The sequence below is a fragment of the Sesamum indicum genome, linkage group LG9 (genome assembly GCF_026168435.1).
Source record: "Sesamum indicum cultivar Baizhima isolate 11 linkage group LG9, ASM2616843v1, whole genome shotgun sequence".
Lineage (NCBI taxonomy): Eukaryota > Viridiplantae > Streptophyta > Magnoliopsida > Lamiales > Pedaliaceae > Sesamum > Sesamum indicum.
This window is the reverse complement of record NC_142665.1, coordinates 5,653,433-5,665,724: the sequence shown is the minus strand read 5'-3', so window position 1 is coordinate 5,665,724 and position 12,292 is coordinate 5,653,433. Positions and strand designations below refer to the sequence as shown.

The following is a 12,292-nucleotide window of genomic DNA, read 5'->3' as shown; positions in this document are numbered from 1 at the left end:
ACAAAAATTAATGTAAAAAAAAAATCTAAAATGACCGAAATCAGACAAATCAGGAGTAGGAATATTGGTAGAAAGTAAGAATTAATAAAATACGAATTGTTGTACAATCACTTAATTGCACACATCATTAACTGTCTGCGACTAATCATACACTAATTTTATTGTCTTGATTACCCTGCCAAGTCTTCTACTTCATTACAAAACTTTTCCTTTTTCACTACGGATTTAGCGACGGATCAACTGTCTTAAATTCATATTTATCTATTATTTTTAAGTTTTGTATATAAATTGAGTAATTTTAATTTGAAAATAATTAATAGATATGGGCTTTATTTAATTTTTCAGAAATAAATAGGACAAATTGCACATCAACCCCTCAAAATATTGAATATTTCGTCAAACGCCCTATTTTTTTGTATAAAAAAAAGAGAGTATGCACTGAAAAATTAGAATTTGCTGCGCATGATGAGAAATGATGATTATGCCCTTACATGTGTCCTGAAAATTGAACTTGGAATAATGTGATACAAAATTTAATTTTTCAGATAGGACAACTAGGATGATAATTCTTCATACAGTAAAAAACTACTAATATTTTTTTATTATATTTATTCTTTTTAAAAAATAATCAAATACATATGTTTAATTAAATTAACGCGCACACTTAAATTGCTCAAATAAAAAGTGGAAGGGATTATATTGTTATTGGATTTTTCAAGTATGTTTGGTCGCTTGTCAATGAATATTTTTCCTTACATTTTGTGTCGTTTTTTGAACCAAATAATGAAATTTGCGATTCTATCAATGTTTTATTGCACGATGTATTCCGATCTGCATTTGTGTATGCATTAGCTTCAAAATTTTATCATAAAAAGACGCCTTAATAGAATAACGCCGATTTAAAATTTATAAGTTGCTTAAACCCTCATCTATAATCAATACGTGATGTTTGTCTGTATTATTTGATTAAGATTTCGAGAGCTATAAATAGCTTATTACTAATTTTCGTAATTTTTTTATAAAATTATAAATATTAAGTTGTTCTCGAAACACTTCTAACTATCTTTTGTTTTTAATTTCAAATACTAAAAAATTTCACTATTGATTAACGTATAATTTTTTTAATAATTTATTTATATAAAAAAGGAGGGAAAAAGAGGGTGGTGTAAATTGAAACTTAAGGAAAGAGGAAAGGGCAATTAAGTCAATTCAGGTGTCAAATGATTAGGCTTCAGTGCAGTGCGAAGCTTTTGTCTCACATTTGCAGTTAGCACCAATTTCTGTTGCTTTAACAGAGAGTAAAAACAAACATCCAACCAACAGAGAGAGAGAGTGAGTGAAAATCAAAACTCAAAAGCAAAAGAAGACAGACACAGACACAGACACCCTCCTCTCTTTTTCACGCTCCTTTTCCTACCCATCAAACGCATTGAAATCAAGAAAAAAATATAGCTTCTCTGTAGATTCATTTGCACCCACATAAACATACACAGAGCAACTGCTACTCTGTGTGTGTGTTGCACTGTTATTTTCTGACTTAGAACTCTGACATTTTTTCCTTAATTTTCCTTTTTGAATTTTTGGAGGAGATTGGGAGGTGGGCTGTTGATAATTGGTGGTGGTGGTGAAAATGGGGGTTTCACAGAGTGATGGTGGAAGAATGGAGGGGTGGTTGTATTTGATACGCTCCAATCGGATTGGGCTTCAGTATTCAAGGAAACGCTACTTTGTTCTTCAAGATCACTTACTCAAGAGTTTCAAATCTGTCCCACTTTCCCCTCACGAGGTTTACTTCGGTTTCTCAGTCCTTTCGGCCTATTTTACATGGTTAAATGCAGAGTAGAACTATGTGATTTGATTGGTTTTTTGCTTTTGTTGCGAGTTGAAGTTACTGTCTGCCTGCCCTTGTGCTTGATTATACTGTGCTACTCTTGCCCCATCTAATGTAGGAATCGAAGGTTCACTAGAATAAGTCAGTATATCTGATGGATTTGGTTTTTTTGCCTGTTGAATTTCCCAGAACAGAGTTGTGTACTTTGTATTGATCATTAGATAACTTTTGGCAGGTTTCCACATACATCAATAATGTAAGCACGTTCATGTCTAACTACATTCGGAGAAAATATGAAATATATGCATCTCTTATATTTGTGGTTAAGTATCGATTTAACAAGTCTATTGATGCATACGAGTGTAGTATGTGCAGGCACCTCACTGTTATTTTGAGTCTGATGATGTTGAAGAAACATTTTAAATGTGGTTCAGGAAGTTTTGGATTCCTTTGAATGGTTTGGATGGTCTAGGATTTAACATAGGTGATTCTTTTCTGCTTCTTATAGATGATTCTGAATTCGATTGTGCTTCTTTCGGTCGATTTTTCTCTTTTGTAATATTTATCTCAGTTGCAAACACTTTGTGCAGTTTTACCTATTCTGCAAGTTCCTCACTTTTTCTTTGCAGTTACTTTTTATGAGTGAAGTTTTAGTTTGCAAGAAATTTTATCAAGTTCGTGTCACAAAAAAACTGCGCTGGTTTGGTGGTTGTGTTTTTGGTTGAATTTGTTGCTTTTTGTTGGCTTATGAGAACCTTGTATATGTGATGGTTAGAACTGTAACTAGTTGAAATCTATGCATGCGGAAAATTTTATTGCAAGATTGAAGAAATGCACTAAAAAAAGTTTTGATTAATCTTGTATTTTCTCTGAATTCACTCAAGGAAGCAGTAACTGGTGATTTGTGGATATAGTTGGTGCTTAGTAAATTCATGAACCATTCTTGTGATCTCTGAAGTTTCTCCTTTGCATTCATTTCGACAGCCAAATATTCCCTCCTGTATGTTAGGAAAGTATGGATGTGCTTATGTATATAGAAAACATTCAAGCAATTGATATGCATAGTTGTGGACTGTTGCTGCCAGATGTTTTGTGAATCTGTGCTATATTTCTGTCCATCATTCCTTTGGCTTGTCCTCTACTAGAAAATTGATAAATCAAAAGCTGCATGCTATAAAGTTCTTAACAGTTGATTTTGATGAAGTAACCACTAAACTAGAAGCGTCAATGTAATAGTGAAGTCCTGAGTTTCCTATATATGCTAGCCTTTTGTGTATTTAACACTGATAACTCCATTGATAGTAAACAATTGCTTGATCATGTCTTATCTGAAAACTCACATGCAATTTGTTCTGTCAGGATCCTGTTAGAAGTGCAATTATTGATTCGTGCATAAGGGTGACTGACAATGGGAGAGAGAGCATTCACAGGAAGGTATGAACACTGAGACACTGTTCGTTGAAATTTCCAGTTTGTATATACACTATACCCTATAACTAAGTTTGGATTCCTTCAAATAAAACTGAATGCACTGTTTTTTCTTCCATTTTGCAACTTGCAGGTCATTTTCATTTTTACTCTTTATAACACTTCTAATCACAACGATCAACTGAAGGTGTAGAATTGTTCTCTTCTAAATTTGTTACTTTTTCTTTTAATTCAACATATAATTAAAAATGTTGCATTCTATAGCTGGGAGCAAACAGCCCTGAAGAAGCTGCAAAATGGATTCAGTCCTTCCAGGAATCAGCTTTAAAGGTTGAAACTGCTCTTTCTGCTATGTTGCTAGATAATTATTAGGCTGGAGACTGATGTTTCCATTATATGCAGCCAAACCAGAATCAAGGAGATTTTGAGTTTGCCACACGTGAACCAGAGTCATTGAGGTAAGCAATTTTACATCTTATGCATTGAATTGACAAAACACCTTCAAGATAAATATGCTCTGATCAATTGTTATGTGGAGTTGGTTGTACATGCTTGAATCAATCTTCTACTAGGGATAGGGAGTCAGCTTGCTGAAGGTTTTCAGTAATGTCGATAACTTGTTCTGAATTATTCCATTATGCTCACACAAGAGTAATACTCAACTTTCTTCTGTTTTCTATAGGCTAAACTGTTCCAGTAAGCATTCTCATTCCATTGACTGGACTGCCTACTCATCCTCAGTCAGTGATGCAATGACATCTGATGTTGTTGCACCATCACCTTGGAAAATCTTTGGTTGCCGGAATGGTATGGGTTAAGTTCATTCTCTATCTTGCTAAATGGCTAAATGCCATGTCTGATAAAAAAAAATATGCAGGTCTCCGATTATTTAAGGAAGCTAAAGATAAAGAACATCATGGAAAGGTACGTCGATCAGCTTAATGATACATTGAAGCCCTCAAAGCCTCATATGGAAGTTTCCATGTCTGCAGTGGGATGATCATCCCGCAATAATGGCCGTTGGTGTAGTTGATGGAACTTCAGAGGCTATTTTCCAAACACTCATGTCTCTTGGTCCTTCAAGATCAGAGTAAGTTATGATAATATCAAATAATGTTTCAGCCAGAGTTGAGTTAAAAAAAAAGAAAAACTTTTGGGGGTACTCTGGATATATGATTGATTATTTTCTCATAAATCCAGTCCAGATTAAGATTTGTATATCAGATATCATATCTCTACTTATAGCTTCTATAAATTTAAAATTTGTAATGCATGATCTCTCTACTATATTGAGTATCAAACAGAAGGATGTATTTTTTGGTGTTTATGGCAGACAAAAGGAAATAGGGTTCAGTGTGCAATTGTTGCTAATCCAGTGTCTGAATCACCTTTAGCTATTGTTGATAATAGGAGTTTCCCTTTCTAAGTTTACCATGAACATGCAACCACATATACCTTTCTGTTCCAAGAACATTTGCCCCTTGTATAAAGAAAGAAGGCATCTCCATCATGCTACATCATTGTATAGCACATATCTTTCTTGTGAAGACTTTGTTCGTTGTTTTATCCTTTGTATCTATGTATTTGGTTTCTTTCTTGTTTCGACACTGAAATTTGGTAAGAGAAAATCATTTTGAGGAGTTGCCTTTTCCAGGAATTTTCACCAAACATGATATCCTGACATACAAATTACGTTCCTAGTGAAGCTCTAAGTAGCAAAAGAATCTTTGAATTAGCAACCACTAAGTTGCCGTTTTGATTCTTTTGTTTGGGAAATAGCATATATTTTGTGCTTTCTTGAAGGAAATCAATGACTTTGTTCGGGAAGTCAGTGTGCTTACTCAGGATAACCTCTATAATCTAGTTGAGAATGATGCCAGCATTTGTTTGGTGAAGATGGAGGCATATACTTGTCAAGCTTTTGGATCCAGTTGCTATACATTGTTTTGTATAAAAATAGATGTTTATCTTACTGCAGGTGGGACTTCTGTTTCTACAAGGGTTCTGTGATTGAACATCTTGATGGTCACACTGATATAGTTCACAAGATCCTCTATCGTCATTGGCTTCCTTGGTCCTGATACACACCTTGTCTCTGTTATTATTTTTTTCCTTTACTTTTTTGCTTCAAGTGTTAATATGTTAGCATGTTGCAGGGGTATGAAACGAAGGGATCTTCTGTTACGGCGCTATTGGAGAAGGGAGGATGATGGTACATATGGTAATACTTTTAATGCCCCCAAATAGGCTGCATTTCAGTATAATTGATCTAAAAATAACTTTATTTTATTTATTTATTTGCAGTGATTCTGTACCATTCTGTGTTTCATCAGAAGTGTCCGCCTAAAAGGGGTTATGTACGCGCCTGCCTTAAAAGTAATGTATGCTTTTACATATGAAAGTAATGGGCTTTAATTGTATCATACTTTCTAGCAATAAGATATTGCCAGGATTCATGCGGGTATGTTGGCATGAAATGTGGCAAAAATTTCTCTGGGTCTTTGCACCCTGCATGCAGAGGAGCAAAACTGTGTTGCATTAGGGTTAATGTCCAAGTACATAGAACTTACGTTTGCTGGCGTCGATTGCCCACTTTATTATCATATTATGACATGATTCCACTTTTATCTTTCTTCTCTGTTGTCTCGCTTGTGTATGAGCTTCTAGTATTTCATCTTCCCCTTTTTTAACCTCATGTGACAATCTAGAGTGCTTTATGATTGAAGTTGGATGACTGGTTCACAGGTGGTGGATATGTTATATCTCCCGTGAATCAAGGAAAGCGTTCTGTAGTGAAGCACATGCTTGCTATCGATTGGAAATTTTGGAGATCTTATTTACAGACATCCTCAGCCAGATCAATAACAATAAGCATGCTAGGGAGACTTGCTGGTTTGCTCCATACCTATTTCTCCCCACTTTAACCTATACATTTGTTAGTTATTCACAAATCAGATTACTGGGCACGAAGATTGGTAAAGTATCTCAATTTAGTTGATAAAGTTTCAACTCCCAATTTCTCCAGATTTTTCTTTCCTTTTTTTTTTTCTGTCTTTATAAATGGATGGAAATGCCCATCAATATTCAATATCTTTGCTTGCTTGAGGGCGTTTGCATAAAATGTTCAAGGGCTTGCAGTAAATTCATGAAAAGATGTGTTCATGTCTTTAGAGGAACTTGATTACATTAAAATATTCCATATGTATGCTTACTGTAGTCCTTTTGGTAATAGCGAAAGGACCAAATCATGAGAAAATAAAAAAGATTGGAGTGTAAGTCTGTTGAAATTTAAACTTAGATGATTAAAGTGAGACTTCTTTTGAAACGGTAAGCAGCATGAGGGTGTTTGATTGACCCTTGTATTTATTGATTCATGTACTTGGATAATATAATTTTTCTTGGAATTGATTAATTTTACTGCTCTCTTTGTAGCCTTGCGGGAGCTGTTTAAAGCAAAAGTAGATTGTTCATCACCTGATTTCTCATCAGGTGAGCTAATGAGCAATAATAGCATACAGCAATGTAAAAAGGAGCTGAAAGTTGAAGTTCAAACTAGAGTGGAAAATGGACAAAATTGGGAGGATGTGGAGGAAGAAACAGTTAAAACACCCTCTGAACGCTCCAGTCTTGTGGGATTACATGATGCATCAGATGAATTCTTTGATGTCTCAGAGCCACTGGATTATGATCAATCAGAAAATGGTTGGCCTTCTGACTTCGGTTCAGAAGTTTATTCTCAGGTACTAGTTGTCACTTTCTGATATTGTTACATGAAAGGACAATTCCTAAGGGCATGACTATAACTGGTGACGAGTGGCATTATTAACATAGATGCTAGCAATTTGTTTCAGTTCAGATCTGACAGCCCACCTAGAAATGACATGACTGGGAGCTGATTAAGGCACAAGCAATTCTGTATGAAATCTTTAATCATGCATTTCCAATTTTGGGTTTAACATGTGAGCTTAAAATAATCCACCCCTTAACTGGAAGATTTCACTTTGCTGGACATCAGGCTTATATTCTCCATGGAAAGAGCATAACTTGTCTTCGAACACAGGGCTGCTATTTTACTCTTTTCAGAGGAAGAGCATATCTTATCTTTGTGTTCTCTGTCCTTCTAGGTTCTTTTAGCAGTTTGTTTTTATCTCTGCTCTGGCGATGCATTCTTGTCATTTTTCAGTTCATCCCTTATGAATCAAGTATTTCAGGATGCACGCCAACCCAAACTGTCGACTGCTGCTGTCTTTGTGAAAAGGCTGCATGAACTTGCAGGTATATTGACTGAAATTTGTATATACAATTGTGTGTATTAACATTTTCTCCTAGCTTTTCCCATTTGCTATCAAGTGATGATAATGTATTCTGGGTTCCAGAACTTCTAATGGTTTGAGATGTTGATGCTGCAGTTCAGAAGAAGGGTTATGTCGACTTGCATGAGATGGCAAGGGAAGACAGTCTGTCATGCAAATACGGATGCACTCTTCCAAAGGATCCAACCTGTAATTTGCTCTGCAGTTGGACAGAAACAGACCCCTCGACATTTCTTATTCGTGGAAAGACTTATTTGGATGACAGAAAGAAGGTAGTTTCCCTTTTAAAGTTTGAGTGTGAAATGTAACTGTCTATTTCATCTCCAGATAGTGGTAATACTGCCTATTTTTTTTTTAATTCCAATAAACAAAACAACATTTTGTAGTCTCAGTATGACATATGTCATCAAGGCTGTTTCTTAAAGCCCGAAAACAGAAAAAATACCATAATATTTCATGGAAGGTTGTATAGCAAGATAAAAGATATATATGATGTTTACTTTTTTTGAAATTCTGACCCATTGCAATTCTTACTTCTGAGCAAGTCTTTTCTAATTTTTGTAATTCAAATCAAGCAACCTTAAGTAGCAAAATTATTATTGGAGTTGCAAATTTGCAACTCTAGTAGCAAACGGAAAGGGCCTAAGTATTTTCTAAAGAAAATATGCTGCATTTAGTTTAGCCCCAAGCGTGAGGATTCATTCATATGCTTTCTGTTCCAGATTAAGGCAAAAGGCACATTGATGGAAATGGTAGGTGCTGACTGGTTGAGATCTGACAAGAGAGAAGATGATCTTGGGGGACGGCCTGGGGGCATAGTTCAGGTTTTGTAATCATTACCTCTGGAACTGAGTTTGTCTATACTCTGTACTCATTTACTTTTGCACAATTAACTTATAGAAATTGCTTACTGATCTAAAGCTGAACAAGAAGTTGTTATATTTATTATGCAGAAATATGCGGCCAAGGGGGGTCCAGAGTTCTTCTTTATTGTGAACATACAGGTAAGATGGGTCTTGTTTTCATTTTGAGCAATTTCTTTTGGGGTTCATCTATTGCTTATTTTCTGTCTGATTGAATTAGGTACCAGGCTCAACAACGTATAACCTTGCGTTATACTATATGATGAGTACTCCTATAGAAGATGCTCCCTTGCTTGAGAGCTTTGTCAAAGGAGATGATGCTTATAGAAATTCAAGGTTCAAGCTTATACCGTATATATCTAAGGTCAGTACAGTAATTGTGTTTTGTCAATCTTCTTTTTCATCTGTTTTGATCATTATGTTTCACATATGGGCCACCAGTTTGCTCTTGCTTTTGGATGTCATGCCCACTAGTTATATTTCCCTTTTCATCCCTCTGCAGCTGTTCTCATTGAAATAATGAGCTCTCTGGAATTCCCTTTGATTTTGAGTTGATATATTATGATGTGACTTAAAACTTTGGTTTATTTGACATATGAATATTGTACTGATGGTGTAACCATCAGCTTGATTTAGACTGAAGATCATTACCCGCATTTTGTTTCTTGCTACATACACCCATTGCATCTTCCTTGATTGAAGTACTAATATGCTTGAGACAAGCGGAATTTTGTTAACATCTCAGTGCTCAAGTTCCTAATTACACCACTCATTAATATAATATCCTTGATTATCTTATAATTTCTTTTCATGTCATCATTTTTATTCTTGATTGAGCAAATTTGGAAAATTGTATGAATTACTTGGCATCATGTGAATTTGAAGCTTGATATCAATACAATCTGTGCCTCAGGGTTCGTGGATAGTGAAGCAGAGTGTTGGGAAAAAGGCATGCCTGGTCGGTCAAGCATTAGAAATTAACTATTTTCATGGGAAAAACTACCTGGAGGTATCATATTGAAGAGTAACTTCCTCTCTAGGGCTTATTTTGTTATTCAATTTCCCTTGCATTTTTACAGTTCTTGATGCTGTTACATTTTCTTGTACTAGACGATTGATCAAATTAAAGGTGAAGGATTGTGGTTTTTTTTTTTTTTTTCCAAATTAAAAGTTTCTGATTTGACTTCTCAAATTAAATTTCTAGAGCACCAGATAAAGGACATGTGCCAATTTCCATTGATTTCCATTATGGGAGATAGACTTCGAGCTTTTTTGTCAGAACTAAATTCATAGTACCATACATATGGTTTATTGTTTTCCTCGGATAGTGTATAATATATTACTTTTACCAACCATATGTTAATTGTAGGATTCCCCCTGGCATCCTTTTAAATTTTAATGGATTAATCAATTGGCTACTGCTTTTCAAACAGCTATATCTGTTACTATAAAATCTACCTAATGAGTAAATAAGAATTTGGGCCATGTTAGAGAAAGAACACGGCGACATTACTTTCTTATTCATTCTTTTCTGATGATTTAAGCTGACACGTTGAGCCAGTATAAACCTTTATCTGAATATATAAAGCATGATATGGAACTCACTCATCATTATTTACATTATCCACAGCTTGGGATCGATATTGGCTCATCAACTGTTGCAAGGGGGGTGGTCAGCCTCGTTCTGGGTTACCTTAACAATCTGGTTATTGAGATGGCATTCTTAGTACAGGTAACTATGTTCCCTACAAAATCTGTTTTTAAGATGCTTTCTTAAACTACTTACTGACAATGAGTCTATTCAATTAAAATGCATTGTAAAATCTCTCTCTACTTTTTTTCCTGTTGGATATACTGCATCTGAAATCACAATATGGTCGTTGCGATTCTCACAATAGGGCTTGGCTATGCAGGCTAATACACCAGAAGAGCTACCCGAATATCTTATTGGAACCTGTCGTCTGAACCACCTGGATGTCTCTAAATCGGTACTAGTAAAACCATAATCCAGTCTAAGCAAATCGATTGTTTACTCTAACAATAGCTGAAACCACAACCACGAACAAAAGGTGCGTTATAAAGCATAGGATGTGTGAGTAATGAAATATGATTGCACATGGTCTTCTGCCTAGTTACAATTCTTTTATTCAATCAAGTGGAATCAGTAGCCTAATGTGCTTTGCTTTGCTGTGATACTGATTGAGATGTACATAAATTCTCAGCATATAAAATACTGACATTTATTATTACGCCTATTCGAATACAATTTGCCACACAATTTTTCCTTAGTTTGATATGGTTGCAAACTTCGTGTATTGTGTTTGTTGGGAGAAGAACATAGTTGGGGTGTAAATATTTATGGGGAAGACGTTTTTGCTCTTTTGTGTCCAATTGAGTTATAGATGAAAACATAAAAGGGATTGGAGGGACACAAGATGGTAGGAGGCAGTCTTGCTCATGCACTTTTGAGTTAAGTCTCGACTGTCAGTCGATGTTAGGAGGGGCCATGTGAGATCAAATATTGTAAGTTGAAGACTCGTAATCAACAACGTTCCTACTATCAGAAGTTGAATCTTCTATCCCCTCTCAAAAAAAGAAATTGAAACTTCTATCTCAAACATCTTTTTTATTTTATTTAACTACGACTTTTTCTATTTTATTTTGTATACTATCGTTTTTCTTATTAGCAATTTGCATCAAAGTGTACAAAGGGACTAAGTCGAGGTGAAATTTTTTTTTACTTAAATAAAATAAAAGATGTAATAAGATATGAAATAGAAGATTCAATCAACCTCCGCAACATCAACAATTGGTTTTATGACATATTTCCAAGGGAAAGGACTACAAATCCCAACAAGATATCCAGATTCATATTTCGAGATTTTTTGTGCAAGATGTCTTAATTTCAAGAATATATTTTCTTTCTCAAAGTTAAGATAATACTACAAATAAATATGAGACCCTGTGATTAAATTTTTTAAAAGGATGGCATTTCTTACCAACTAAACGTGTCCTTGAATTTTAAATATTCATTAAATGCATTAATAAATTCAAAGGTAAATATTAAAATATAAAAAATACAAAATAAATTGAAATTGCTATGGAAGTAGAAAAATATCCATATATTTGGAATTCGGATCTAAAATCCTCTATCAAATGAAGAGATGGATGATGGTGATGTGGTTTCACAGTCTGTGCGGTACACAGAAGATACAGAATAATACATAGACCAAGAAGCTGGAATAGCTCAGTTGGTTAGAGCGTGTGGCTGTTAACCACAAGGTCGGAGGTTCAAGCCCTCCTTCTAGCGCCCATATTCTTCTTTTGAAAAAGAAAATACATAAATAAATATGGTATCATCACTCCAAGTTTCCAACTATCTCAACCCAAGTTTTTGTTCTATATTTCTATTTTTTTAAGTAAATCGACATAATTATACTATAATTTTAATTACTGATAGTTATAATACTTAATATACGGAATTAACAGTATCAAAATTTTATAACTAATTAACAACTACTACTAAAATAAATAAATACTTACTGTAAATTAGAATAATAACTCACTATTGTTAAGATTTATCTCTCTCAACATTAATATAGAATCATATTTTTTAATATTTATATGTTTAAAATTGATCTTTTCTAAATATGTTGGGTTAATCAATTTTTATTTTTAAAAACGAATTTGCAATTTTTTAATACCTTTTTTATACATTTTTTGCTAGGATAATTTTGTCTTTTGCATTTTGTCAACTTTATAACGTCCATTTGGCAAAAAGGAAATTTAAATTTTTTTTATTTAAATCAGATTTCATTGAATCTTATCAGGCTCTAAACTATATAATTTAGGACAAT

The 12,292-nt window shown here is 34.3% G+C and overlaps 1 protein-coding gene and 1 non-coding gene across 2 annotated transcripts; both read left to right on the top strand.

The window, feature by feature from the left end:
* The first annotated feature begins 1,314 nt into the window (after positions 1–1,314).
* LOC105170729 (Pleckstrin homology (PH) and lipid-binding START domains-containing protein) lies at positions 1,315–10,684 on the top strand. The gene is made up of 21 exons (XM_011091624.3): positions 1,315–1,786; positions 3,191–3,265; positions 3,393–3,446; positions 3,524–3,589; positions 3,662–3,717; positions 3,942–4,066; positions 4,137–4,183; positions 4,252–4,349; positions 5,238–5,333; positions 5,416–5,480; positions 5,564–5,635; positions 6,005–6,151; positions 6,692–6,999; positions 7,471–7,534; positions 7,669–7,844; positions 8,295–8,396; positions 8,526–8,576; positions 8,656–8,799; positions 9,349–9,444; positions 10,066–10,167; positions 10,349–10,684. Exons 1-21 carry the CDS (start codon positions 1,631–1,633, stop codon positions 10,439–10,441), a joined length of 2,193 nt encoding a protein of 730 aa, XP_011089926.1. The 5' UTR covers positions 1,315–1,630; the 3' UTR covers positions 10,442–10,684.
* Positions 10,685–11,671: 987 nt separating this feature from the next.
* TRNAN-GUU (transfer RNA asparagine (anticodon GUU)) lies at positions 11,672–11,745 on the top strand. Its single transcript has one exon. It is a non-coding gene; the product is annotated as a tRNA-Asn (tRNA).
* The last annotated feature ends 547 nt before the right edge of the window (positions 11,746–12,292 follow it).